Source organism: Leptosomus discolor, chromosome 6, assembly GCF_034619465.1.
Source record: "Leptosomus discolor isolate bLepDis1 chromosome 6, bLepDis1.hap2, whole genome shotgun sequence".
NCBI lineage: Eukaryota > Metazoa > Chordata > Aves > Leptosomiformes > Leptosomidae > Leptosomus > Leptosomus discolor.
The window spans coordinates 8,616,305-8,644,274 of record NC_141396.1 but is presented as its reverse complement, the minus strand read 5'-3'; the positions used below and the strand labels follow the sequence as shown (position 1 = coordinate 8,644,274).

General features: G+C 39.5%; 1 protein-coding gene across 2 annotated transcripts in view; it reads right to left on the bottom strand.

Annotated features, from left to right (window-relative positions):
* Window positions 1–27,970, bottom strand: part of GFRA1 (GDNF family receptor alpha 1) — a 140,675-nt gene that overhangs the window by 35,522 nt on the left and 77,183 nt on the right. For both annotated transcript variants that reach the window (XM_086466742.1, XM_009951795.2), the window contains exons 4-5: window positions 16,961–17,300; window positions 12–121 (exon numbers count right to left, since the gene is read on the bottom strand). In XM_086466742.1, the coding sequence (XP_086322868.1) occupies window positions 12–121; window positions 16,961–17,300 (450 nt within the window). The remainder of the gene's footprint in view (window positions 1–11; window positions 122–16,960; window positions 17,301–27,970) is intronic.

Here is a 27,970-nt window from a genome sequence, read left to right as displayed (position 1 = left end):
TGACTTCTTACCAATAAGCCCCGAGTAAGCGAGGAGGCAGTCAGCATAGTTCTCCTTCAGACAGCTACTAACAGACCGTGACTCAGGCTGGCAGTTTGTGAAGAAATCTGCAAGGCGAGATCTGCAACATGAAGAAAAATGTGTATCTTTAAAATCAAGCCTGAAGGCATTCTTACCTTTTACACTCTTTTTATTTTTGGACAAGGCTTAATATTCTTTAACTTAAATGCATACTGGACACATTTTGGATGATGAGAGTTTCTTTCTAAGATGTATCTCTCTCCACAATCCTTTTTTTAAGTCAGAACAAAAAAGTGTCAGAAAACAGTAAAAAGGGACAGAATAACAGGGAAATGCCTGCTCTTTACTAAAAGAAATGCCCTGCATTTTCATGCCAAAAAAGAAAAAAGACAAAGAGCGATTTTATCATGAGCAGTCATTTTGCCTGGATCTGAACTCTAACTGGGATCTGTCACTCTAGAGATTCAGAACACAGTTTCTGCTGTTTTATTGATTGCACAAAACCGTATGTTTGGGCTCACAGAGTCCTCTTACTACATGACTTGAGGCAGTACCTGCTTTGATACTGCCCTGAGTGTCCAGAAAATGGGCTTCCCCTGCTCTGGACTGGCCTGCAGAAGCAGCTGGCTGAACTGGGGCAGCAGGCAGATCCAGGCAGCATGGTTTCCACAGTCCCCCAGTGCCACGGTACTATTTGCTCTTTTAAAATGTGCATTTATCCAAAGTCTACAGTATTGAGCCCAGGGCTGAGAAGAAGGGAATGTGTGCTCTGCATCGAGTTCTGCTGCTGAATGGACGCATTATCTTCCCTTACCTGTTACCCCATTTCCAAGAAGGGGAGAGCACTGCTTACGTGCAGAAAGTGCTTTAAGACTAGGAGTGAAGCTGTATTGCAATTAACAGATTACTACTATGCTGGAAAACAAAACAAAAACCAAAAAGGACTAGCACTCAGGAATTCTTCTGGTTATTTCCACTTTAAAGGCCGCATAAAGCTCCCATTCAGGTCTATAAAATTTGAGAGGCATCACTGAGGTGGGGTCAAGGTCCCACATCCTACAGCCACTCTCCTGCCCATCTTGGCCTGCTCTCCTCAGCTCCACTAGTGCTTTCACTTAGACTTGTAAACTTGGAGTAGTGATTTTTGTTTATTTATAAAGTGTCATTTAGACCTTTATCTCCATTAACAAAATCATTTAACCTCCCTACTTCGGTTCTTCTCTTCTGTGAAAAAGGGATGAAAATGTTCTTTTGCGTACAACAACTCACAGTGATGCTTCAGGATCAGGTGCCTAATCTTTGCAAAGCCCTCTCAAAAACAGAATAGTATAATCTATGCATTTTCAGCACTGCTCTAGCATTATGTAGATTTGCAATATAAATGCTCTTTTTCAGCTTTGCAATGAAAACACAAAAGTTAGCAGAAACAAGTGATTTGCAAGTGATTTAGTTTATTTGTTTACATGCTCCAGAGACTAATTATCTTTGTTTCCTTTATTGTTTTACCTATCTCAGAATGGGATTGGATGCACATCATTAATTGGCCTGAAAGTAGCGATGGGCAAACTTCAAAAGGTACACAGGCTTAGTTTGAGAAAACATCCTATAAATAGACTGTGTACAAACCGTACCTGAATTTATCTGAGCTATTCTCATGACCTCTTTTCAGTCCCATCCCTCACTAACTGTACTGACACCAGCAAACCCATGGTTGCCTTTAAACCATTGTCAACTGTGAGTTTCTCATTCCCTCCCTTCCCTTATTTAACCATTTAACCTTGAGATGGACCCAGTTGCCTACAATAGCTTTAAAAAGTCAAGCTTTCTAACAATCCTTCCAGATGCCCTATATGTATATGTAAATTTCTAAATTTCCATAAAATCTCTACTTTGCTGGTAAATATATACTGTACATACCAGGGGAAAGGGTGAGAAGAAATGGATTCCAAGGCATGAGAAGAGATAAATAGCAGCACTGTGAAGAAAATCTGGGCAAGGAAACCCTATGACACTGCAGTGATTCCTCTCTCAAGCCAATAATCAAGATAGTGACTCAGATCCAGCCTTCTAAGCAATCGGGAACAAAGACAGTAGATAGTTTCTAAGGTTTTTACAAATTCTACTAATACCTGGATGAAGTTTGGTTTAGGACAGAAGAAAGCCTATGACATTTATCTAGTATGAAAAACCTTTGCTGTGATAGAAAGAGCAAGCCTGCTGTATGTGCAGTATTTTTACGCTTCTAAAACAAAGTAGCTCCTCAGATTTAATCTTCATTATTTATGTGACCATAAATAAATCTTTTTGGAGATGCAATTATACGATCAGCATCTTGATAATCCTGAAAACATTTCTTGCTATCATTTCATCATTCTTAAATGTGCAGTTCTCCCTTAGATTATTAGGTGCATTGGTCCAGAGATCATTTAATACATTCCTCATCTCTAAATGTTTTTAAGGACTGATAACTATGGAATAACACCAGTCATTTACTACGCAGTCTGCTTAAAGAAATTATTTGTTGTAAACCCTAAAGGAGGCTAAAAATTGCTCTGCTGGTCCCTTTTGCATATAGCTTGATTTCTATGTTAATTTCTGAAGAATTTTTGTGGTCATAAAAGGTAATGATCTGACAATGCTGCACATTTAAGTTTTCATAAGCCATGTAAAGTTGAGATAGCTCTGGTCCAAGTATTACTGGACATGATCATATCCTACTCCCTAGTGAGTCACCCAAACTTCATACTATCAAAGTTCTCACTCTGTCCTGAGCTGTTAACTATGCCTGGAATTTATGTGGATTCATTTCCACTGGAGATAAAGTTAAGGCCAGCCAATAAAAACAGAGACAAACTCCATTATTTTCAGCGAAGATCCGCTGATTAACACTCACTGAAGATCTAGCCCCAAACATTTCCAGTAGACTGGCACTGATGAAAGTGTGCTCACCAGCAATACCAAAACAGTGGTACTGCTATTTCTCGAGAGAGACAAATTAGCCTCATTAGGAACCAAAGAATCATTTACCCTAAAGTATTGCACATGATATCAAGAACTGTTTGGGTGAAAGAGACAATCCTTTCAGGGATGCTGAAAAAGACCAATCAGATGATAGCAGCCCTATAAAACATATGTTAACTTAGTGTTCCTTCAGCTGGAAGCAACTTGTAGGTAGTAAACTTGTGGGTAAGTGTCTAACCCATGAATGAGCAGTTTGGTAATCTAGAGAACAAACAGAGCTCGCAACATGAATGCCTTCAAGAGTGCACAATTTAACATGTGCAATGTACATATATGTATCTATTTGACAGATGGCTCGTTAGCCAGGCAGTTTTATATTGATTGTACACAACATGCAGCAGGACCACATTTAAAAGGAACTATTAATTTCTTTTTCTGTTGAAGAATCACAAATCCTCTCTGTGCACAGCAGCATTAATGATTTTTTCCTTTCCCTTGCATAAAAAAAAAAAAAAAAAAAAAAAAGGAACTGAAGAGAACTACCCAGAAATCTTCCCAGGAAGAAAAGAAAAAATCTTCTCTTTGTAGGGCAAAACCCCCATAAATTAAATGAATCTTATCTTAGCCCTGGAAAATCTCCTCAAAGTAAACTGCAGATCCTCTGGAAAGCTTACTTTAAATATTTTGTATACCACTAACTGAAAAAATAAGAATAATCCTATTGGCAAATTCAAAGAAAATCTGCTCAAACCACAAACAGTCTTTCCGAGAAGAAGAGAAAAAAATCCCAAACTCACTATTCTCTAATGCGTTGTATTAGCACCAGTAAAATCATTTGTAACAGTTAAAAATACAAAGAAAACACAGTTAATTTGTTTTCCTTTTGATAGTGGTTCTTCAAATACTCAGCAGGATAAATCAAAACTTTCAAATTTTGCTTACAAATAAGCTTTGTTAATAGCAGTATTGTGTTTAATCTGCATATAATTTTTGAGGCAATTTAATTTTATATTAGCACACCCTGTGGCGTAGGCAACATTGATTAGGTTTTCACTATATTTTATTCTCAAGGTTTTGTAAAACTTCTTTGATGTTCTGAAGTTATCTTTGATATTTATCAGTTCTCCCTCTCTAAAGTTGGTCAACTCACCTTCAGTACTGGTGTAATATTTAAAAGCATGACACAAATTATGAAGTTGCAGAAAATTTCTAAAACTGCATTTTTAGTTTTGGATCTGGTGTAAAGCACAGCCTATTGGAAAGCAACTCTACAAACCAGCCATATGAGTCCTCCCTAAGAAGTACCCCTACCGCTGGACTAGCAGATGTTGATTTCTCTCTGGCTGTATGCATCTTCATTTGCTGGTACACAGTGGCTGAGCCTCGAGAGAGAGAAATCTCTCTTAGACTTGCCTTTGCATTGGTGATCTTGAGACCAAGACAGACATTGAAGCCGGATCTCCCGCTGACTCCACACACGTATGCTGTCATGTCCAAGCGAGTGGTTATAACTATGTGCCCTAACCATGGACACAGGGAATGATGGCTGCTGTACCCTGCACTCACCTTGGTGATGTTAGGTGAAGCCTGGACATGATCACTGCCACCTCTCTTTACATTACTGCTTGTATTTAGGCACCTATTTACGGCTCAACAGCAGTAACATCAAGAGTACATAAATGCCAAAGCTGAGTGACTGGGGTGACTACACTAATTAGTCAAAGCTGCTCTAGCGTCTAGACACCATTTGGCAGACACAGTACAGTCACGTAAGGGAAGTGCTGCATCAATATTCAAACCAGAAAAGAATTATAAATCTGACACTGAAAAAATGCAGGCTAAGTCAATGAGTACGTGTCATAGTGATAAATGACACCATTATAGAAAAAAAAACCAAGCCAAAATACTTGTTCTTCTTTTGTGGGGGTCAAATGGTGTACGCTCCTCTGTAGGTATAAATAGCTCCCATATAGCTTGGTTGGTGCTATTTCTGCTGGAATGCAATAGTGGCAAGAGGGGTTGGTATGTGGCCAAAGTAACAGCTTCATTGTTGGAGAAGCGTTTCATTTTCTCTTTGTTTCATAAACACACAGTGAGTGAGCGGTGAGAAAACAAGGCAAAGGCTACATAAGAAACTATATCAACCAGTGAGCCCAAAAAAGCCTCTGAGCAGCTCCATCACAAGAGATAACCCCCCCCACACACACACCGCAGCAACTAATATGGCTTTGACTTTTTTTTTAAGACACTAGAGCTGTGTAATACTAATACATTCTCATACCTCCTTAGTGATGTACACACACTATTGACCACCTGTGAGCAACTATAAATTTTGACAGTTTTTTTTAAAATGGTCATTTTCACATACATTTATTCAACAGCAACTCCATTAATTTTCTTCTGCAGAAAGGTTAGTTTTTCCTTTGGTTGCTACCCTCCTTCTCAAACAATGACAGAGTCCAGGCCCTGAGGGCACTAATGTCCCTGGTCACCCCCGGCGCCTCCCCTACCCAGCCTATGGCCCAGGACCCCATTCCAGCCTCTCCAGGCCTCAGTCCCTGCCCCAGCAATGCTGCAGGACCTCGGCCTCCAGCCCTCCACAGCCCTGCCCTGCCCAGCCATGGGCCCCCCTGAGCCAGGTCCACCCATGGGCCAATACCCCAGCCTGTCCCCAGGGAGGTGCCCGATGCCTGGGGCTGCCCCCGGCTGCCCTGCTCCCTGGCTGGGGTGGTGGGATGAGCCCTGCCTGAAAGGTCCTGCCCTGCCTGTCCCAGGGGGGTCCCCAGGGAGTCCCTGGTCCACGCTGCACCCTGACACACAGCTCAGCATTTGTACCTTTTGGGAAGTAGGAAGGAAGGGTAAAAAAGTAAAGATCTGACGGTCGACTGTTTTGCTCCCAAGACCAGAATATTGAAAGCAGTTTCTCTCACATGAGCAGACCAAAATCATTTGCAACACTGGCAGAAACCATTACATGATCTTAGACAACAAACACCAGCTACTAACCGAAAAAAGATGGGTTTTATCTAGTTTTGCTTCTGTTTTGTTATTTTAAATGACTGGCAGCCAAAACACACGCAAATATTTGATTCTGGATTCAATTTATCTCTAAAAATTATGCTGTTCATCTGGAAGCAAAATACAGACAATCCCCGATTACATACAGGCAGCCTATTTGGATTGTGGAATAACTGGATACAGAAACAACCAGAGACCACACAAGATTCATTCAGACGCCTCTTAGCATCACAAATGCTTGTTCAGAGCATCAGGCACAGACACGACAGTCCACCGAAGCTGGATCCTCCAGCCGACCCAAACTGGCTAGCTGATTGTCTGTAACACGCTCCCACCATATCTGCCAGTACCTATGTTATCCAGGCTTTTTGTTTACCAGGGGCCTTCTAGACATCTAGTACCCCAGATAATGGAGACCTAACTATTAGAAATTCAGTCATGCAAAATCAAAAATATTTCCATTTATGCCTATCTATATTTTAAAACTAACAGTACAAATATTCTATTTTTCTGCTAACAAACCTCATTTTTCCAAGTAACAAGTGCTCTAAAGTAAACATACTCCATACCCATATCCTATTATTATATTTTTACAGCAAAATATAAGCAAAATAAAGTCATATACGATTTTCTGTTAATATTATCCTTTCCCCTTGCTCATGTCATCTGCTAGAGACCTGTTAGATCTCTTTACACAATGTCTGCTACACAAAATCAAAAGAACTTAACAAAACACTAATCTCGTAGTTTATCAATGTTAGTTAAATCTTCTAAGTTACCCAAGATTGTGCACGAGAGTAATTTTAATTTAATATATGAGGACTCCTTTGGGTTTAAAGAAAATTACTAAGCTCAAATGTGATACTAACCAAGTATAATTTATCTGCAATTAGGTAATATAAATATTTTTATACTACTAACCTTTTGTGCAAGAAAACAAATTTTGAAAAATACAGTGCAAATCCTGAGCCCAAGGTAATGCAAAAAAGAATTAGAACAGCGATTCTCAGATGCAGTGACATAAACCAGAATTTTCTCTTTCTGTTTGCAAAAAAAATTACCTCACATCATTTTTTAGAGGCCTGTTTGAGAGAACATCTGGAAAGCATTCCACAGGAAATCAAACCTATATTAAATATGTTTTGTGGGGCTCTGTTTCCTTGTGTTGACTTTAGGCATGCATAATGTGTTTCTGTCTTCTCAGCTGCAAAGAAAACACTTCTCTGAGAATCGTCTACAAAATGATAGGCTGAACTGTCAGTCTGTGATTTCTATCAGGGGATGCTGGTAAGATTTCTATTTAGTCTATCTGTCTCTGTACCAAAGCCCTCCAATAACATGAACAAATCTACTAGATGCTTTCCAAGTACCGTCAATTTTCATTTTATTTCATTTCCTTTATGCTGTTTAATTTGAAAATTCTAAATATAAATGGCTGTCATGTTTAAAGTTGTCCAAGCCTCAGAGCGTCTCTTGATAGCATGTTACTCAGGAAAGAACTAGTGCATTACAGATAGAGTTGTTTTCACTTCATTAGCTGGGCAGACAGGAGTGTCTTTGAATTACAGGCTGGAAACCTAAGAAAATCATTGTCACTCTCAAAAAGCAAGCCAAAGAAATTAGTGCCACTGTAAGTCCTTGAGTGTGCCACTGGATGCTTAGGTGTTTATTAACAACTGTATCATGAGTACACACTGAAAGGATGTGGTTCCAAGTACCTGAGAAAGGCGTCCGTGACAATAATATTTTCTGTAACCACTTGAATAAACTGTAATAGAATATTGCTGGCTCAAGCATGAAACTGTTGTGGAGCCTGGAGACAGAAAATAATCTAAAAAGTCCAATACAAGTTCTGTCTTTACCAGACAAGTTTCTGTTGGCAGATACACTGGATCATCAGGTTTCCTAAGGTTATGTAGGGATGCTTTTTGCATAGTAAAAACCCCCAGTGGCACTGTGGTACACGTGGTGACATTTCTGAAGGGAACAGCTCTGTGTCCCCTTGTCAGAGACCTGGCTGAAGGAAAGAAAAGGTGCCCAGTGTGTCCTTGCACACAATCGTGCAGGGTCTGTGGGCAGCCAGCATAGCTGAAGTTCATCCCGAAGCTACTCTAAAAACTGTTTGGACTTCAGGAGTAAGACAAGACATATAAAATCAGAACTCAGCAGATGAAAGCAGATTAGCCTCTTTTATGTGAATCCTTTTTTTTTTCCATGCACAAAACAAGTCCCATCAAACAGCAAGTTGACAAGTTCTCAGACTAGCAAACCAATATAGCATTAATCTTACTCAACGTGTTTTGCTTGCTTTTAGAAGCAATACAGATATATAACGCTACTATGTAACTACTGGTTTGTAGTATAAGACTAGAAACCAAACCATTTTTACCAGTTAAGGATGATGTGGCTGTCTTAAGAGGGTTTTTTTTTTTTGTCTCCACCGTCAAAAAAACCTGAACACGGCCACAGAGGCTAAGAGCTGTCAGCCTGTGATATATCCAGATGTTTACAATAGTTGTTTTGAAAGATACTGTCCATTCTGAAGACTATTTTGCAATGCTCATGATGGCCAGTTGCTGAGATGTATCTCCAGCATTTCACAATGCCTAATTAGAAAAGGGAGCACCGTAACTGAGAGGAGAACCACTGTAATTTAAGTTTGTATCAGAACAAAAGAAAGTCAACTGAACATTCAAATAATTCAAGTTTTAATTTAGCAGAGGTCTTAGTTATATGTGCTCTATAAAAGAAAAGCTTGCTGTAATTGTTTATAGGATCTGCTTGAACAAATATAGTGTAAGCACCAACATGTGAATGTAAGGACATCCATTAATAACCTTAGGCAAGGGTCACAGTCAGCTCACACAAAAACTATATATTCAACAGTAAACACACACCAGAAAACTTCTTCTGTGTCACTTGATATAAAGCCAGCAGACAATCAAAGCGTAGGAAACAACTTCACCTCTGCCGAGAAGTCTTTTTGGATACTGGTACAGTTACGTCTGGCTTCCACTTAACAGTAGTTACTCCATCAGTAACACGGTAGTGCTTAAAACGTAATGAAAGCAATGCAATTTCTATTCAGTAAACATTAAAATGCTAAAATTTGAAAATATGCATGTGGATGTCACTTGCTCTGTTGAGAAACAAAGTTTTATTTTTAGTTCCAGTGTTTACATTTTCTTGCAGCTATTTTAATAGATGAACTGCCACCAGAAATATTCTCTCACTGGGGCCTGATGTAGAATGATATAAATAACCTTTACAAAGTCCAGCATAATGGAATGGTAAAATCAGTTGACATTCTTTTAATTAGCACTGCCTGAAGATTTACCTACACAGAACAGGAATAGCCAAATTCATCCCTGGAATAAATCCACTGAAGTCACTGATGTCAGAGGAAGCACACTGGGAAGATATAATAGCTCTGTTATTCACATTAAACATACAACAGCTTCTTGCCTGTAGCATATACATGGTTTGAGATAAATAAGAAAACATTTTGCTTTATTAAAGAAAATGCTATCGTGTGATATATACACCCTTTCTTTGCCCCAGAAAGAGCAAGTTAGCCAAATGGGACTGGCTGTATGTTAAAAGGGATTAAAAACCTTCTCTTCACCAGATTTAACAGATTAGAGGGCAGAAACTACTCCTGCAAACCAGTGGATGCTAAACTCCCGCTCTCTACAAAAATCTCTTAACTAACAAGTCCACCAATCAGCGGCAGCAGTTCTCTTACCGGAACCCCATCCAGCAAGGCAATTAAGTGCTTGCTTATCCGTAAGAACATGAGTAGCTCCAAATTTAGATCTCTATTAAAGTTTAATGCCAAATTTAACTTTCCTGGATTTCAGCATTTTTGACTAAATATTGGTGAAACAGCTTCATTAATATATGTGGATTAATCTTTCCCCCATGATAAATGAACAGAACAAAATGGGTGACATTGGCCCTGCTGTAACTCCCTTCCTGGTTTGTCTTTCTGATCTGTAGTCTCCTTGTTTCTTATATTGCACAGGCAGTTCTCCTTTCCCACTTGGAATAAGAAAACAAGTCTTTTCGGACAAAACGATACACAGAAATGAAGGACCGTGTTTGGTTGATACAAATGTCCCCAAGTTCTTACAGCTAAATTTTACTGCTGGCTGTGAGTACTTCAGCCCACTGAATCATTTTGGCAAAAAAGGGAGTGACATGGAAGGCAGGGTATCTAAATACAACCTATAAAACTCTAATCATTTGTATCCAAGTTTGTTTTACGATTACTTTATGTTCATACATACTTGAGTCCCTCCTTCTCTTTTTCAAACTGTAGACAGGTAATAATAAATATTCAGTGCCATGGTTTGTTCTTAACTTTAAAAGCAACCAGAAAGGACTAGCAGGACCTCAGCCACATCAGGGGTACTGCCAAAGCTACACCATGCAAAAGAGAAGTCATCTGCATCAAACAGTTCCGACAATGTTGAAGCATAACTTGTGTTTTACAGATAATGGGCACAAAAGAATTACGCTCCCTTTTTGGTGAGACTGGGTTTCAGGAATCGGCAGAGGTTCTAGCTGACTGAAGGGATGCTGCTTGGAGAGTTTCAAGCTCACCTGACAAGGGACCTCAGCGTAAAGATACTGTCTAGTTACTGCTTGCTGGAGCATAAACCCTCTGTATGTGAGGCTCTCTTCGCTGTTAAAGCACAAAGCGATGTGAAAGTTGGGTGAAGGAAAAAAGCCGAGCCATTTTTCTAATTACTATATCCTTCTGTCTTTGCTTCTTTCAGAGAAGCTCAATCACCCAGCAAGCTTTTAATCTTCAAGACCCTCTTAAGCAGAACAGAAAGAGTATAAATGAGGACTGGCCAAGCAGATTCTGGCACTGCAGCATGAGATCCATCTACACTTTAACAGGGACAAAGCAGTCTTGTTTTGCTGGGTGTTCTGATTTTTGGATTCCAGAGGGATTTATGGTTATGTTTTAAGGACAAACTGCTTGATTCATTTGGAGTTTTATTTAGAGGGAAGAAATTTTAAATGACCTTTGTTTTTGGAAGGAGGGGAGGGTCATACTTGGTCTATTTTACTCTGCTAACAAAAAACACTAATGTAATGAATCATGTAAAGAACTGTAAGAGAAGAAAATAATACAGTATTGCAGCATTTTCTATCTTTACTTTGCCTTGATTTGAAAGGGTTTTTGCTTATTTTGCAGACTGCATTAGTATTTTTTCCAGCCTAGCAATTCCCCACACACATACTCCACTAGACCATCATGTTTCTTCTGCAGAGTACACCAGCTTCTGTCCCACCTCCCCCCAGATCCCATTTTTTGAATTTTCTGAACTGTAATAATTCCTCACTATTAATTCCTTAACATGAATTCATACCTGGGTTTTTTTTCACTTAAATATTGTAGCTCTAGCAATACATACACACCTGTATATACATATAAAAATCATTTTAATTCAAATTCAGGCTATGGTTACATATGTGAGGTGAGCTTGTAGGCATTCTGCAGTATATGGGCCAAAAGATAGCGTTACATTTTTTCCTATCCCACTGGTATTTTGCAGACACAGGAGCTTTCCTGATGTCATATGCAGAGAGAGCAGGGAGGATTTGCAGGTAGCCTGAGCTCAGGCTAACCCTATCACACTGCAGACATCCAACATCTAGTGCAGGGTAAGTCAGGCAGTACACAAGGTTTTTCACCCACTCCCTGACTCAGTCTCCAAACATACAATATAGGCATAGCCTGCACGTCTCTAGAAATCAAGGGGGTCCCTGTTTGAATGTCCTGAACAGCATTACCAAAACTATGTTGCTGTCCTGGTTTTTGCATACCCACATCAAAACAATCATCTCAAGGAGCTGCCAGGCAGCTTTGAGTGGCAAACTGATATAAATACCCCAGAGGGACACAAATTCAGCTCTGTTACAAGGAACTGTGTAATGCTACTGTGTCCTTCATGAAAATATCCACTAAGTGTCCTTTTAACACATGAAGCTAGAGCCAGTCTGAGACTGAGTAGTCAGGTTTAGGAGCTGGCCAGCTGCACTGTAACCAACATAAGCTACAAGGCTCAGAAAGGGAGGTTGCACCTATGTTCTCCCTCTCATTTTCTGAATTACAGAAGATCACCGGACTGTGGCAGGATATAGAGGGAGGAAAAGAACAACATGCAGAGGAGCAGGTGAGGAGGGACTTTAAGTGGCCGTAACAGAGAGCATTCAAATGAGGTGGAGAAGCAGTGAAAGTTAGATAATGACTGGGAGAACTGGAAGGAGGAGATGAAAGGAGACTAAGCAAGGGAAAGAGGCATGAGGAAAAAGCAAGGGAGAAAGTGAGAAAAATTAAAGGTAAGTCTATAAGGAACAGACAATTTTAGGAAAATGGCATATTTCTTCTTCCCCTCTTCCCTGTCCCCCCACACAACCCTTTAGTGCACTCCTCCCTGCTACCTGTTAATGCTGTAACTGAAGAAGGTGCCCTCCTAACACAAGGTGTTGGGCTCCCCCTCTGCTATAGCAGGACAAAAAAGGCTTACTGCACATTTATAACATCTCATCAAACACTTTCCTACAGTGTTTAACCCCCGTCCTCTGGCTAATCTTATCCACGAGGGTGTACGGTTTTCAGTCAGTAAAGGTACATGTTGCAGGATCAGCCCAGTCGTCTTACGAGGAAGACACTTTTACAAGCAGGTACAGGTATAAAGCACTTGGAGACTGCACATGCCTTATGGAAAAGAAGCACAGATACAGTACCTCCCTTTCCATAGTAAACTAACTTAAAATGTTCAACAGAATATAAAGGAGAAAATTAATTTCTTGGCAAGTTTATTATGTTCTCAGGAAACATAGCAAGCAGCTGAGCTTTTGTTCTAGCTTTTACTGTGGATAAACTCTTTTACGCACTGATGAAAATGTTTGCATTATAACATCAGTGTTCTTATACCTGTACGTGCGGGTACCTTTCACACAGAGCTGAAAAAGTGGTTGCAACAAGGTTAAAACTGGACTGGATGGGTGATTAGAAACTGGTCAAAAGGTAAGAACACACCAATGAAAGCACATGTATAAAGATTTAGCCCTCTGAATACACAGTGCCAAAAATATCTTTATTGTATTTTCAGGGAGATGACCCATCTACTGAAACATAATAGGACATTTCATTATTACCCTTCAGTCATCCCACGAGGAAAAGATATTTAAATATATTATGCAGCCATTCTAACTTTTTTTTTCAGTATCAAATAGCTGTAACCAGCAACATGTGCTTTTTACAGAACTAAAGGCAAAACAATAAGAATAGTATTTATTTCAGCCAAAAAAAAAAAAAAAAGGTCAAAACAGCTGTCTTCTGAAATTAGTCAAGAACTACTTTCTGGGTATTTCACCTTAAAAATGAGCCTCGATGAACTGACAAACCATTTTGAATACAGTAATTGTGGAGGACAAGAAACATGCTGTTACTAGATTCTTACATTAAGAAAAAATGCCTCTTATGCCACCGTTCTTCTCAGATCTTTGCAGCAAGTGACTGGATTGATACTGTTTTTTAATAAATAATGTGTCTGTATCATTATCATTCTGGTCAGCGCCTTCTGAACACATCCAGGAGAGACAGGTAGTATGCAAATTCAAAACGCAGATTATTAAAAGGACCAAGCTAATGACTCACACTTTCATTATTCAAAGAAAATAATATCTGAAACACTGTTAAATGTGATAGTGGCAAAAATGAAGCACACTGCCCTGCATTTACAGCTGAATGACATTTTTAAAACATGCCAGCCAACTTTCTGAAGTTTAATTGGTGATCAGAACAGGGGGTTCCACAGAGGTTTGAGCTATTCCAGGAAAACATCATTGGTGAAAGTTTTTGACAGTATATTGACTTTCCTTATCAGTTTTGTTTATATTCATAATAAAAAGGAATTCTAATGTCTTTTTTTTTGTTTTGGTTTGGGTTTTTTTTCTTTTCTTTTCAGTGAGCATTGACAGGCATGCCTGAGAGACTCCAATGGGTTTCAAAGCTGGATATGGACTGGGATACAAGTAGAGGCAGCAGAAAAATGATAATGAAAGTGAACCATTCAGTATCCCGATGAAGTTGAAAAATTAGGACTGTTTACATAAGTCAGAACTTATTTGCATTTCCTGACATTTCTGGTCTCTTTTTCCCTCAATCGAGAGGTTATGTTATATAACAGATAGATCAATGAATAGAAAAGAAAAAAAAATAAGCATTCTGCCATCTCAGTTAGTGGTACCTGCACTTCGGCCAAATTGCTTCCCCGCTCTTAACTCTTTTAAAAACAGATTCAGTGATGTATGCATCCAGGACAAAGCTTTTAAAGAGCATCCAAAACTGAATGTTTAAATACTTGTTTGCACAGGCCTAGCTGATACTTTACACAGAGTATGGGCAGATTCAAATCTTGCTTTTTTGATTAAGCAGCATTCATAAACCATTTGTGAGTGTACATTCAGAAACCCTTTAGAACTTGCTCCCTTGTCTTAACTAGCATTATGAAGAAGTTTTAATAGATGTTAGAGGCATGCAAATAATAGTTTCTAAATGACTATGTTTCACAATAGGCAGAGCATATTCTCAAATTATTCTCCCCTTTAGATACTTGTTCTGATTTCAAAATGAAATAGAAGTTATCAGAGCTGGAATTATATGCCTACTGACTACTGCTTTCTATTATTCTAAATATATCTGGAATTGTTATATAGACTGATATTTACCAGTGCCAATACTTCTGATAGCAGGGAGGAGATCTCCCCTTTCTTTCATCCCCTGCCCCAGTCCCTGTTTTCCTACAGGACAAGGGGAACAAATCACACCAGCTCTCTCTAAGTGCACAACAAGTTGAGACAAAATGTCTTTCGCCAAATTATGGATAGGCTGGAATAGCTCTGCTGCTCCTCTCCCTGACAGTAGAGAGGGAAGGTATTAAATACACTTAGCAGTTTAGACAGCCCAGGGAGATAGTAACACCTACACGAGATGACTCTCAGCAACACATCAAGCTTGCTTTACCTCCAGGCATAGGACTCAAGTGCTGCACTCACTGACTCTGCCCTAGACCCTGCAGGCGTTTGCCCACCAGTTCCTTGTACCAGTGCTGCCCCTTGCGCTCACAGCCAGGTCTCGCTGAGCCTTTTAAGAGTCCAAGCTCTTTAATTTTGGCATTTTAAAGCAAAAGAATCCACGAGAAGAACCTGTAAAGAAATCCATTTTCACCCCAGTGCTGGCTGCAACTTAAGGCACAGGAGCAGAGCCTTCACCAAGCTTTCCTCTGCAGCATTGCAATGGAGAAAACACACCAGACTTGTGAAGTCAAATTAAACAAAATGCCATTAAAAACTTAGCTGCTGAGACAACATTAGCTCAAAGCTGACCAAAGGAAAACACAGTCATGAGAGAAGTAATGGCATTAATTTAACTAAGTAATTCCTGAACACTATCTCCTGAATAATAGGAAGGAGTCTCCATATAAAATCCTCTCTCCCATTTCATTGGCACTGTAACACACTGGAAGTTTGGCAGAAAACACAGTAAAGATAATGTAACTCTACTAATTAACACAGTCTGTGTATAAGGAAGACAATATATATAAGCAAAAAAACTAATGGCACCACATGGAAATGGAAAGCAAGTAGTTCTGAGACTACATGTATCCAGCTTTCACAAACTGCAGTAGCATCAGCTATCAAGGTGCTGAATGCAACTCACTAGACTGAAATGAGAACCTGCTCTGATTTAAATCTGCTCTAATTTGGGTCAGCAGGAAACTGGCTCCTGATTCCCCCCAAGCCATCAAGGGCAGGGCGCTGCTCGCCTCGCGCCCCCCCCCCCCTCGAACAACACTCGGGCACATCTGAGGTGCTATGGCTAAACAGTTAAGATTAGCAGTGGAGATCTCGTAAGCAAACTTCAAAGTAAATATTTTACCAGGCATGTGTAAGTATTTATTAAGATTTATATCATAACTTCAGTGTCCTTGACATTTTACAATACTGTTTGTTTATTTCTTTGCTTGCTAATTTATAGAATTGGATAATCTACAAGGAATTTACACATTAGAAACAAGCAAGATTCTTGGGCATAATAACTTCATAAATATGACATTAGCACAACAACATTCTAATATAAATGTACACAATGCTAAGTAGGAATAAAGCATTCCCTAAGGGCAGAGGAGGCCCTGTGTGCCACTGAATAAGCATTGTGCAATAACCTGCTGGGAACTCCATGAAAGCGAAAGGGCCCAGTTCGTTCAGTGAAGCAGTGCTCTGCACTGCCTCTCGGGGCTGAACACGCAGGGGAAAGAGGCTGGGAATTAGGTCAGTGAATCAATGACCCTCCAGTTGTATCAGCCCAGCACTCTTGTCAGGGGAGGGGAGATAAAACAATTCCAAGGCTAAAACAGCTCCACAAAGATAGTGGGATCTAGTCTTCAAGCATGGACTCCTTTTCTTCCAATGAAGAAAAAACCCACCAGTAGTCTCTGTATTGTGATCATTTATGAAGTCCAACATGTGGCCTGTATTCACAGTTAGTGCTCAGATGTAAGGTTACAATGAAAATAAATCCCATTATAATGAATAAGTCTATTTTCACCTGATCAGTAATGGGACATAAAAATCATTCTGAGACACCATTTCATACAGACACCTAACGATAATGTTTCCAACAAAAATCTGTACAAATTAAAATGGGGGTGTAAAGACTCCTCCGTAATGCGAGGGAGTAGCTGTGAACAGTTTTGGAGAAGGCACATGCTGTAACCAGATGCAGGCTTTTGTTACTCTGTTAAGACGTTCTTTTTCCCCTGACTCATCCATTTCCCTAATGGATATTCTGGCCCTTAGTCCTGGCAAATCCAGCTGTACCAAAAAATTCTCTCTGGTACCTCATTAATCACTCCCCTGCCATGTGCTATCTTACCTGCAGATGTAATTCTTCTTGCAGGATTCTTGTAAATTCAGGCAGTTTGGTTTCTCCCTGTCCTCATATGAACACACAGGAACAATAGTCTGCCGTCTCCTTTCTGTACAGGCTACGTCTCGACAGGAGCAGAAGAGCATCCCGTAGCTGTGCTTTGGGGGAACTTTGTCAAAAAATAGCCGGAGGGCCTTATGACACTTCCGCTTGTTACAGATTTCATTAGACGTGCTGCTGGTGCAGGGGGTTATGTAAGCAGATCTGAACCTCTTGCAGGTATCATTTAGGTTACAAGCTTTTGCTGCATCCAAGCAATTGTTCCCCTTTGAAAGTACTGGCTCCACTAGAAAAAACAACACAACAGCAGTAAGAAATGCGTCACATTTATATTGTGTTTTGAAGTTTGTGTTTATTTCACTGTTAATGAGATCCTGATTATATATTTGTTACATACAAAACTTTCAGCGCCAGAAACTGTGACCAGTCCTTTTGTTTCTCAGGGTAATGGTTTAACAAGTGAACAAGAGCACAGGCATGCGTTAAGATCAGAATGCTGGCAAATAAACGATGATTACACTGGGCGGGCTGTACGTCATCTTCTCTGTCACAGACATGCAGGATGAATACTCGGTAAGACTTGGCCTCACTAAAAACCTATTAAAATCGCTGGTAAATTAGAAGGGATATGTGTGGCCCATTGCACAAGGACACAGTGAGAACGTAGGCTCCTAACTCTGGTTTTGTAAAGCTCTGACTTTATTTTTTCCTTGAACAGTACAAATGACATTCAGCATCTACACCAGGTAACAACATACCAATGTAATCTGTGTACTCTGAAGAATGTAAAAGCCACATGCCTGTTACCACAGTTTTTGAGGTATGAAAACAGCCCACCCAGACACAAAGGAAAGCAGGTGCAGCCCATGACTATGAGCTAAGGCCACCCACAAGGCCTGTAAGTTCCCTGCTCAGTTAAAGACACTTTTATAAGATATATAGATGCCACCTGAACCCTGGAAGTTTTTTTTGAAGTTACAGTCTTTGAAGAAGCTGATGTAGAAATAACAAGTGACTGTGGAAAAAAAATTTAAACCAAAGAGCATGTCTCCCTCTCACACACACATGCACACGCTACAAGAAGTTACAGAAATAATTAAACTCAGGTAAAAGTTAAGACTATAATTACACATTTAATTTTGCAATACATTATCCAGACACTAAAACTCAATATATGCTTTGCTTGAAAATGAAGGCAATTGGCATTAGAATGCAAAATTCAATTAAAAATAATCATAATGCTGCTTTGGATATTAGGAATGCCAACATCACAGATCCAAGAAAATACACTACCTTTCCATTGCTACAGAATTTGCAAGCTGAACAAAACATTTTGCAAATATCTAAAACTCTACAGCAACCTCTTAGGGGGGCTGGCCAAACATAAAGCATCTCAAATGATCTAAAACTCTAAGTTCCCCTCTAAAAAAAGCTTTTTTTTTCCTAGATCTTCCACCTTTTACCAAATAGTCAGTCCAAGGCCTTTCTACAACTCAGTGCCACTCTTCTCCATCCTCCTACCACTTTGCCTCCCATTCCCAGATCAGGGCATCAACCTTTTACCTTTTCCCGTGGCAGGAAAAGATGGTGTAGCTCAGCTGACACGCTGCCCTGAGGTACTGCAATCGCCTGAACTGACTGTGCCCAAGATGCGCCTCGGTGCAAGCACACATTTCACATCACACAAGTTTATCACCTGCTACTATTCCATGTATCTCACCTATCCAGGGATAGGTAGCATTAGATTTGTTTTTCACTCTAGCAATATGCCCTATCTATGTTCAGTGGGTTTTACATTTAACCTTTGGACACTTAACATTTACACTACAAGTCCTTCCCAATCCCAGTTTCTTGCACAACAAACTGCAATTCTTTGCTTCTTATCTCCACAAATTACAAAGTTATAAACATGCAACATTTGACTATAAATTAACAGAGCCAAGCATTTCTTATAATAGCAGCCTACCACAGTTTAAGCAACACCAGATGCAGAAGAGATGAGATAACCAAAATACAACCGTCTCATGAAATTGTAACATTTTCATACAAAAAGTTGTATTACATTAGCATGCAATTATAATCTTAACTACAAGCTCTCAAAGTTTGGGGTTTTTAATACAGCATATAGAATTACATGTATAAATATAATTACTATGTAATCTGCATGGCATATAATTATGCAATATATGAATAGTACATGCTAATTACTATGTGATTGCAGAGTAATTACATGATTATTTGTGCCTGGGAGTCAACTGCTGAATTCAGCTCTTTAAAACAAGATGCTGTGGAAGAGCTCTGAATGGGGCATTTTACTATAAACAGGACTAAGCTTACTGTATGATATATTAGTTTCTTTAAAAGAAAACCCAAGATGTAATAAAGGACCTCTTTGCTGATCATCATATACCTGTTTTCCATTAAGGGTCCAAAATGTAGTAAATGCTGATACAGAATTAAAAAGCACTGTGAACACCTCAAAAAACAAAAGGGACAGCTTAATCTTTTTAAAAAATAGAGCACAAACCACTTCACTGACCACACGAACAGTGAAAGTTAGCTTGGATGAAAGTTGAATTAGGTGCAAATTGTTCATAAACAATAGTTACACTTATTCATATCTTTCATACAGTTTACATCTACCCAAGACTCGCATTCCTCTACATGCCAACTCTGAACATGGACCAGGTCTTTCGGTGTGTGTTGTTTTTTTTCTAAAACTACCCCTGGCTGTAGCTTGCCACTTGCCTTTTCTGTTTTGATACATATGTCCCTAGCTGTTGTTTCTGACATATTTATCATCCCATTATACAAATTATTTCTAGCTTTTAAAAGCAAGACTAATATACAGCACGAGAGATGAATTTGAATTAAACAAGACTGTCTAAACCAACTCTTCTTATTAATGTCAGCTTCTCCCAAGCTTTTAAATCATGTTTTAATGCAAAATTTACAGTCCAGAACACACTTTATGCTTTATTTTTATTGCAAAAGTACAATATAATTATTCTTAAGTCCTGTGGTAACTACAAACAGTTAACAATACTCAGAGTGTTTCTGGGGATTACTTACGCAGCAGTAATAGATAAGGTCAAAATTTCACCCTGCTTCTGTTCTGCAAAGCTTAAATTATTAAGACAGGCAGGAGTTTGGCTCTTACTAGGTACTGACTACGTTAAGAGCAAATGGATCTAATCCAGAGCTACTTTTCCTGCCAGTATCCTTTGGGAAAGGTCTGTGTAAGGAGATCCTTTTTCAGTTCCACTCACTCTTGGGGCACTTGGATATGGATTGAGGGTCAGAACAGCAGCCTGGGACAAGTAATGATTCCTTCCCACCACCACTTCCCCACCCAAAGCTTCCTCTCTCCCAAGTCTGCTTTGCCTTAGGCCCATTCTGGAAATCTCTGCCAAACCACGCAGCTCTCCACTCCTGTCAAATCACTGCAGACTCTGAGGTTACTTCCAGGCAGGTGATAAGTGATGCCTCATGCCTGTGTGCGAGGCACTGGTTCCCACCAGCAGTAAGGGGCCCAGCAGAGCAGAGTGCTGCCTCCCAGCAGAAGTCACCAGGAGCTGCTATGAGTGCCACCCTGATGTGCTGCAGGCAGGAGTCGTGGGAGAACACAGCCAGAGCCAGTAGCCACTGCCTGGGTGGGAAAGCAGCAGCTCCCAACATCCATAGAGTCAGGATGCCTAAAAGCATCCTCCTACCAGGCAGTTGGCTGTACACTATGCGCAAAAACTCTGAGGCAGCAATAATTGGCTGACTGATACTAACCGACCTCCACATGGATGACCAGCTTGCAGCTCTTCTACAGCACATGAAACCTGTGCATGCAAGGTGAGATGTTTTTCTGATTGAAAACATTTTACTGATGAAAAAACAGGCCTTACAGTATAAGGTGTTACCACTTTGATATTTCTTATCTTGTGAACCCCCCCACGCTGGCCCAACGTTGTTACAGTTGCAACAGTTCTGGACTCAAGCTCCCATACAACACCAGAAAGAAGCCAGGCAAATGCTCCAGTCTTTTATCCAGAGATGTTTCTAAAGTTTTAATAGGGCTTCCTCTGCCCTGTGGAATCTTCCTTATGCTTCACCCTCTTTTATAGACTCTTCACCTTAATCTTTCATCTTCCTTGCATTTCCATTTCTGTTTCATTTCTGCACCCACTGAGCCTTTGGCTGCCTCCTCAACTCCTATTAACCCCATGGTGCACAGGAAGGGATTCTCAGTGGATATTGAGAGCTTCTTATTCGTGCTCCCACTAGATGGAAGGAGTGAAAGGACTATTACTTGTTCTATGAGATTCTTATTAAACAGCAAAGTGGACACTTAGTTTTCAATTTTCTTACAGTACATAAAAAGCAATTTACTGAGGTTGCCATTAAAATTACAATTACTATTTGCAAGTAATTAGCATTAGTAGGTTTTCTAGGGTTTTTAGTGAAGGGAATGCTGTAAAAGACAGCAGTAAATGTTAATGTGATGGAAGGTAAAATTACAAAGTGATAGAGGTGACCACATGGGTATGGGCCTACTTCAATGCAGGTGCAGAATACGGCATATAGGAACCAAATCCTGACCAGAATAAAGAGAACCATGAGCCCACTTTAACAAAAGTGCTGCTATGAGGCTCACCGAAGTACTTCTGCTTTGTAAGAATCAATTAAAAAAATAAAGAAAGCATGGGAAATGTCATCTGCATCTTAATGAATTCAAACAAACTACCATATTCCTGGACAAATTATTTCTAATCCCAAATGGCAGAGAGAAAAACAAGTCATCCCAAAGAACTCATGAGAAGACTGACGCATACACATGTTCATGATTTTGAGGTTCTACTTGTCTTTTACTCAGCCTTTAGAGAACAGTCAGGCCTACTTCAAATCTTTTCACTTTTTAAAATTAAAGCTAAACATTATCAGCTATACCCAGGGCTTTCAGAGTACCACCAAATACAACGATAGGCATGTTGAAATTACAATAGATGGCAGCAGTTCATATACCAGGTGATAAGCATGTTGAGACTGACTCCTGTATGCAGAAAAGCACACCCATGGCTAAAGCAACAAAAGGGCCTAAGCCAAAACCGCCTAAACTGAGACTTTAGGTTCCCGAGACCAAAGCTGGAATGTTTTACATTCCTGCTCAGTCCCCTCCAGTGTCGGACATGCAAGTCTTTGATAACAAATTCCACAGGTCCCTGAATTCTTTTCTGAAAACACCCATTAATCCACCTGAAGAGGTAAAGGCTATCTCCTGTCCAAGCCCTATAGACATCAAAAGCATTTACATTGCTTAGACTGAACCAACAGACGTGATTTGGAAGTGTTCATCACTACCATGTTCTGCAAAACTGCTATGCCCAAAGTCTTTTTCAAAACACCCTAGTCTTTGTTTTCATGAGACTCCACTGATGAATCATCAGTGGGGATCTAGGAGACTTTGATTCAATGCCTTCCCTGACCTGTAGACTCAGAACCGCTGTCGTCTTCATTTCCCAGAAGGGTTCTCAAACATCTCGCTGTAGGGTGTTCTCAAGAAGGTGCACGGGAAATAGTGTATATTGCAAAACATCAAAGAGAGCATAATGTTTCAGCCCAAGGATGAGAGCTCTCCCTGGGAGGCAGATTGCTGGGTTCTGGCCTGCACCCAGGAAAGTGAGTTATTTCTCTTACAAGAGCAATGACTGGAAACCAGGATTCCCTTCCTGAAGATGACTCCCTTAATTCTAAATCTGCAGAGGCGTAATCCCACTTGTGCTCTGTTCTTCTAATCCCTTCTAAAAAAAAAAAAAAACACCACATAATCCTTTCTATACCACAGCTCCTTCCCTTCCTTCCAGACCAACCTAGTGCCTAATCCACAGAAAAGTCTCCCAAGCTTTGCAAAAACCCATAGCGAGGAGCACAAAGCACATGAATCCCGCTTTCTCAAAGACTATTCTGATCACTAATTTACTGACTAAAGCACCATGACATCTTCTGCGCCTTAAAAGAAGAGTGGCCCTCTACTCCCAGGAGCATACACGGACTGCTGCGTGGACAGATGCACCTGCCTGAGGATGTGAATGTGGCTCCTCAGATCTAAAGTCTTCCAACAAATCACAGTTTCTGTATTTCTTGTTGTCCGTCTAGACATTTATTGTGCAGGGGTTTTTGTGTTTCTGGGGTTTTTTGTTTTGTTTTTGTTGGGGTTTTTGTTTGGGTTTGGTGTGTGTTTGGTTTGTGGGTTTTTTTGTTTGTTTGTTTGGGTTTGTTGGTTTTTTTACACACAGTATTCCCTGTGTATTTTGTAAGGATTCTGAGCACTTGCCAAGAATTTTAGACATCACCTGGAAGCAAGGGCTACTGACATTTAGGTGGATAAATCTATCTCTTGGTCTGTTCCTGGAAGTTTAATACTACTAAGAGGGCCACATGCCCTACGTGCTGCATTTTGCATTGCCCAAGTTAACCACTAGATCTGGGCTCTAATACTTAGTAGGATCTAACTTAAATGGAGACAAGAGTCCTGCTACCTTTAGTTGACCATTTCATTTTGCATTTGATATACATTGCAGATAAAGATTGCAAAAGAATACTCCTGTGCTGGATACGCATTGATGAAAAGGGGGAGAAATGATGTCTTAAGCCTTCCTTTGATACTTTCAGTCTTTTCTGGGGAGGAACAGGGAAAGGCTGAGCAGAAAATTCAGAGGTGGCTGAGCCCTGTGGGTTGGCTGGGGGACATCTGCTCAACTTACAGGTTATGTAAGAGGAAAGTCATAACCCTGCAGTGAACTGGGTTAAATTTTTGTTCCACGAGAGCAGGGAGGGAGAGGAAACCCTGCTCCTCAGTGTGAACAACATTGTGGGCTGCTGCTGAAATTCTTTCTGTCTTCACTCACAAATATCCTGATCTATCACCTTTCTTTTCTGCTACAAATCTAATGAAAGGTTATGCCGGGGTCCCTAATTTTCCACGTGGCACTGAGGACAGCAGCTTCACATTAAATTCATGCCAGCATAGTTATATCCATTTTATTCAATAGAGTTATTCTGAATTTTCAATAATCTAAGTTCAAGAATTTGGTTCTTTAATGCCACTTTTATTTCTTCTGTCCAAGGGATCTCACGTAGGAGGAAGAAACATATGACTAAAATCAGAGGCTGCTAAACAAAGAAAATTCCAATTGTTGCAAACTGATTCAGTCAGTTTCTCACATTACTGCACCAATGATTTCAGTTCTATCCTGAAGAGTTTTAGGTGTAAAGGTCATTTTAACATATCTACACTGCACTAGCATTAGGGATGGATTATGCATGACTGGGACCATATACAGATTTTTTTTTTTTTTTTCTGAGGGAGTGATCTCAGTCATTCTATATACAATTCATGCTCTGTACTGAGTCAGAGGCTGGTTTTGTGATGTGGAAGGCTATCACCACAGTTTCAGCTGAGTTCTTCTAATTAATTTCCCTCTAAAATATTCGAAGTGAAAAAGTGTTATTGCATATGCTCTCATGTTACACAGTTCAGTATTTTATTATTAGCTAAACACTAAGTCAACAGAATTGAGAATGAACTAGCACGCACAGAAATACAGAATAAACCTGTGAAAATATTCAAACCTACACGGTTGCCATGAGAAGTGATTTACTGCATGCAAGTTCTCAAGACACAGTGAGGGACTGTTTACCAAAGTCATGCCAATTTACAGGGCAACCTTCAGCATTTCTTTTTATTACTGCAGAATTGAATTCACAACTTGTTTCCTCTTTTCCTCAGACTTGATTAATTACCGTGTTAACATAACTACTGTTCTCCTGCTTATAATGGGCTCTCTCTAAAGTGCTGCCCTAGCAAAATAAACCAAGAGAAAGCTTCTAGCTCTTTGCTCTAGCATTGCAATCCTTTCTAATCTCACTATTTTTCAAATTTATGTTCCATTCCAATAAAGCTTGTGTGAATATTATAGCGAATCAGATAATACAAGGTTATGACCCTTGTAATTGATCCTTCAAGGTTCTTTTTGCCTTTTTCCAGTTGACGTGGTAAAAATTACATTTAGATGCGCTTGTTGACACTTGAGAATTCACTTTGTTGGTCATATACACTGTTTCAGAGAGATCACATTACATAATGATGTATTTCTAGTGCTTTATTTCTTCTATACCTACAACCCCATTAAGCTGTAAGCAAACCTCCCATGGGGCTTTAAGACCACAAGTATCAAGGGGGCAATGCTCCCATACTGTTCAAACAGACTACAGCTGGAGAAAGTAGTATGTGAGGATACAGGGTTAAATATTAGCTAGTCTTTAAAAATATTTTCAAATAAATAAAAGCAGCTTAAAATAAAAAGTTAAATTTCCATTTGTAGAAAAATACAGATTTTAATGAACACAGACCATGTATGCCAGCACTAGAAATCAGTTATCTGCAGCAATGGTTTCTGTATCACATGACCACTGAATAAAGTGATTAATTGGACTGTCTCAGTAAATGTGATCATTACACTTTTAATTAACCTCTTCAACCTCTTGCACCTTTTAGTTTTGTTATACATTAGATTTTTGCAGTTTTCCAGTTATTATGCTTGACTGAGCTTAAAACAACGCAGAATTCTGTTAGATAAGAAAAACATTTCAAGCAGCTCTCACTGTTCCTAGTAAGAAAATACCACTGATACTGTCATCATAAAGGGAGTTATAAATCAGGTGAAGGACAGACATTCTGAACTATGTGGCTACGTTCCCACCTAATTTTTGTTTTGGCAGCTCACTGTTATTTAATGGTTCTGGCTACCAGGAAACTAGCTTTTGAAAATTCTTTCTCAACCTAGTTATAATTATGACATATAAATCATACAATGATCAATTATAATAATCTTAGCTTCATCCATTATTTAAACTTAGCATTTGAATCTACACAGCAGGAGTGCAGGAAATTCCAAAGCCCTTTCTCTGCTCACTAACAACTGCTTTATTCCTGAAGTCATGCCAGTTCAGAAAAGAAGGGGCCAGATATGCTCTTAGGTACGACTTTGAAACCTGAAATAATCACAGATTTCGGACAAGGAAAGGCTTTTGGCTCTGAATATAGTATTTTTTCTAACCACACTAGCTTCCTACTGTTGAAACCATGTTCAACATGAGATTTTGCTTTCTTTACATTAGTGCACAAAAATCAGAGGAGTTCTTCTACAATTATATGCACTGAGAGCACAGTATATTCTTACTTTAAAATGGCCTATGTGCTTACATATGTATTTATAGACACACATGTATATATACATAGAATGTTTCAATACTATTTGGCTTCATGTCTCATTTCACAAGAAAGCTACTTAGATATTTATTAGTAAGTATGAGAAACAATCCAAATGTTTTTGTCTAACTGAAGGCTGTTTCTAAGATACCTGAGCTCAGTGTGATACGAACAGGAAGTCTGATGGAAGGAGGAAAGACAGCAAAAGGAAAGGAACTTCCACAAAGGCTCAAGCAAAACATCCAAATATTTTTCAGAACAATTTTGAAACTGTAACTGCATTTCAAATTAGTAATAAGGATTTCTAGAGCATGTTAATAAACTAACTACATATTTTTGACTATACAAAATATTAAGCTCATGATTGTTACTTTTTTGGACCTTGTTCTATTTCAATCTCAGTCATAATATATGCTATGAAATGTAAACATAGGGTCTGTTTTGAGGTTAAACATTTTGAAATTTTCCAATACGTATTTCAGCATTCCAACTACATGCTGAGAATTGCTTTGTTAATAAAACTTTATTTTTTGAGGTTTACTTTTTTTTCATTTTCGTTAAACAATAAATCTGTTAAAATGTGGGAAGTGAATAAAAAGTGTTAGGATAAATAAATAAAAAAATCTGGTACTTTTGCACATACATAACTACACTTTTTCTTAACATTAAAAGAAAAAGTAACAGGTAAACCAAAGGGGAAGAGGACAAAGGTGGAAACATGACTACTATCTGGCACAACAGGAAAAGGGCTGATCTCAACTATAACTATAAACGTTACACACAAATGGGCACAACTCCAACACCAGGAACAAAAATATAAATCCCTATGTCCAAATTTGGTCATCATATGAGACTTATCCATGGACAAAGAACAAGTAGAAGCTCTGCAAATAGTGCATAAGTAAAAATTAACTGGTAGGATTTTCAACTATTTTTGTTTGAAATAAGAAGCGAATATGACCCATAGCAACTCTTTACAGGACATATAAAAACTGATCCTCAAAGGTCTAACTGGGAACTCCGTTTAGCTCATCAGATGGATAAATGCATAGTAGAGGAATCAAGGAACTTCTCTGTGCTCCTCAGCTGGGCAGACTTCGGTCTCCTGAAAGCCCTAAAAAACTTGCAGCATTTGGATGCAAGCAGAGAAAGGAGATGTCAAGGAAAGACCGCCTGTCAGAGCAGGAAGGAAATTCTAGAAAGACAAGACCCCATACATGATAAATCTGGCATTCATATTTGATCTTAGAATGACAAAATTGGAAGTGATTTCATAAAATAACCCACCATCCTGCCCCACAGCAAGACCAGCTATAGCCAGAACAAATCCTGTGTTAGACATACCCAAGTCCATAGGACCAGAGGGTATGCACGTAAAAGTGCTGAGGGATCTGGCCAACGTCACTGTGAGGCTGATCTCCTTTTCATAGGACTTGGCGATCAGGGGAACTTCCTGATGGCTGGAGTAAAGCAAATGTCACAAGTATGTTCAAGAAGGCCAAACAGAAGAATACAGAGAATAACAGGTGGGTCAGCCCAACCTCAGTTGCAGGGATTATTAATGAGCAAGCCCTGCTTGAAGCCATATCCATGCACAAAAGGACAAGAAGGCGATGAAAAACACTCAGCATGGATTTACCAAGATCAAACCAGGCCTGACTGCCTTCTACATTGAGATGGCTGGTTCAGTGGACAGA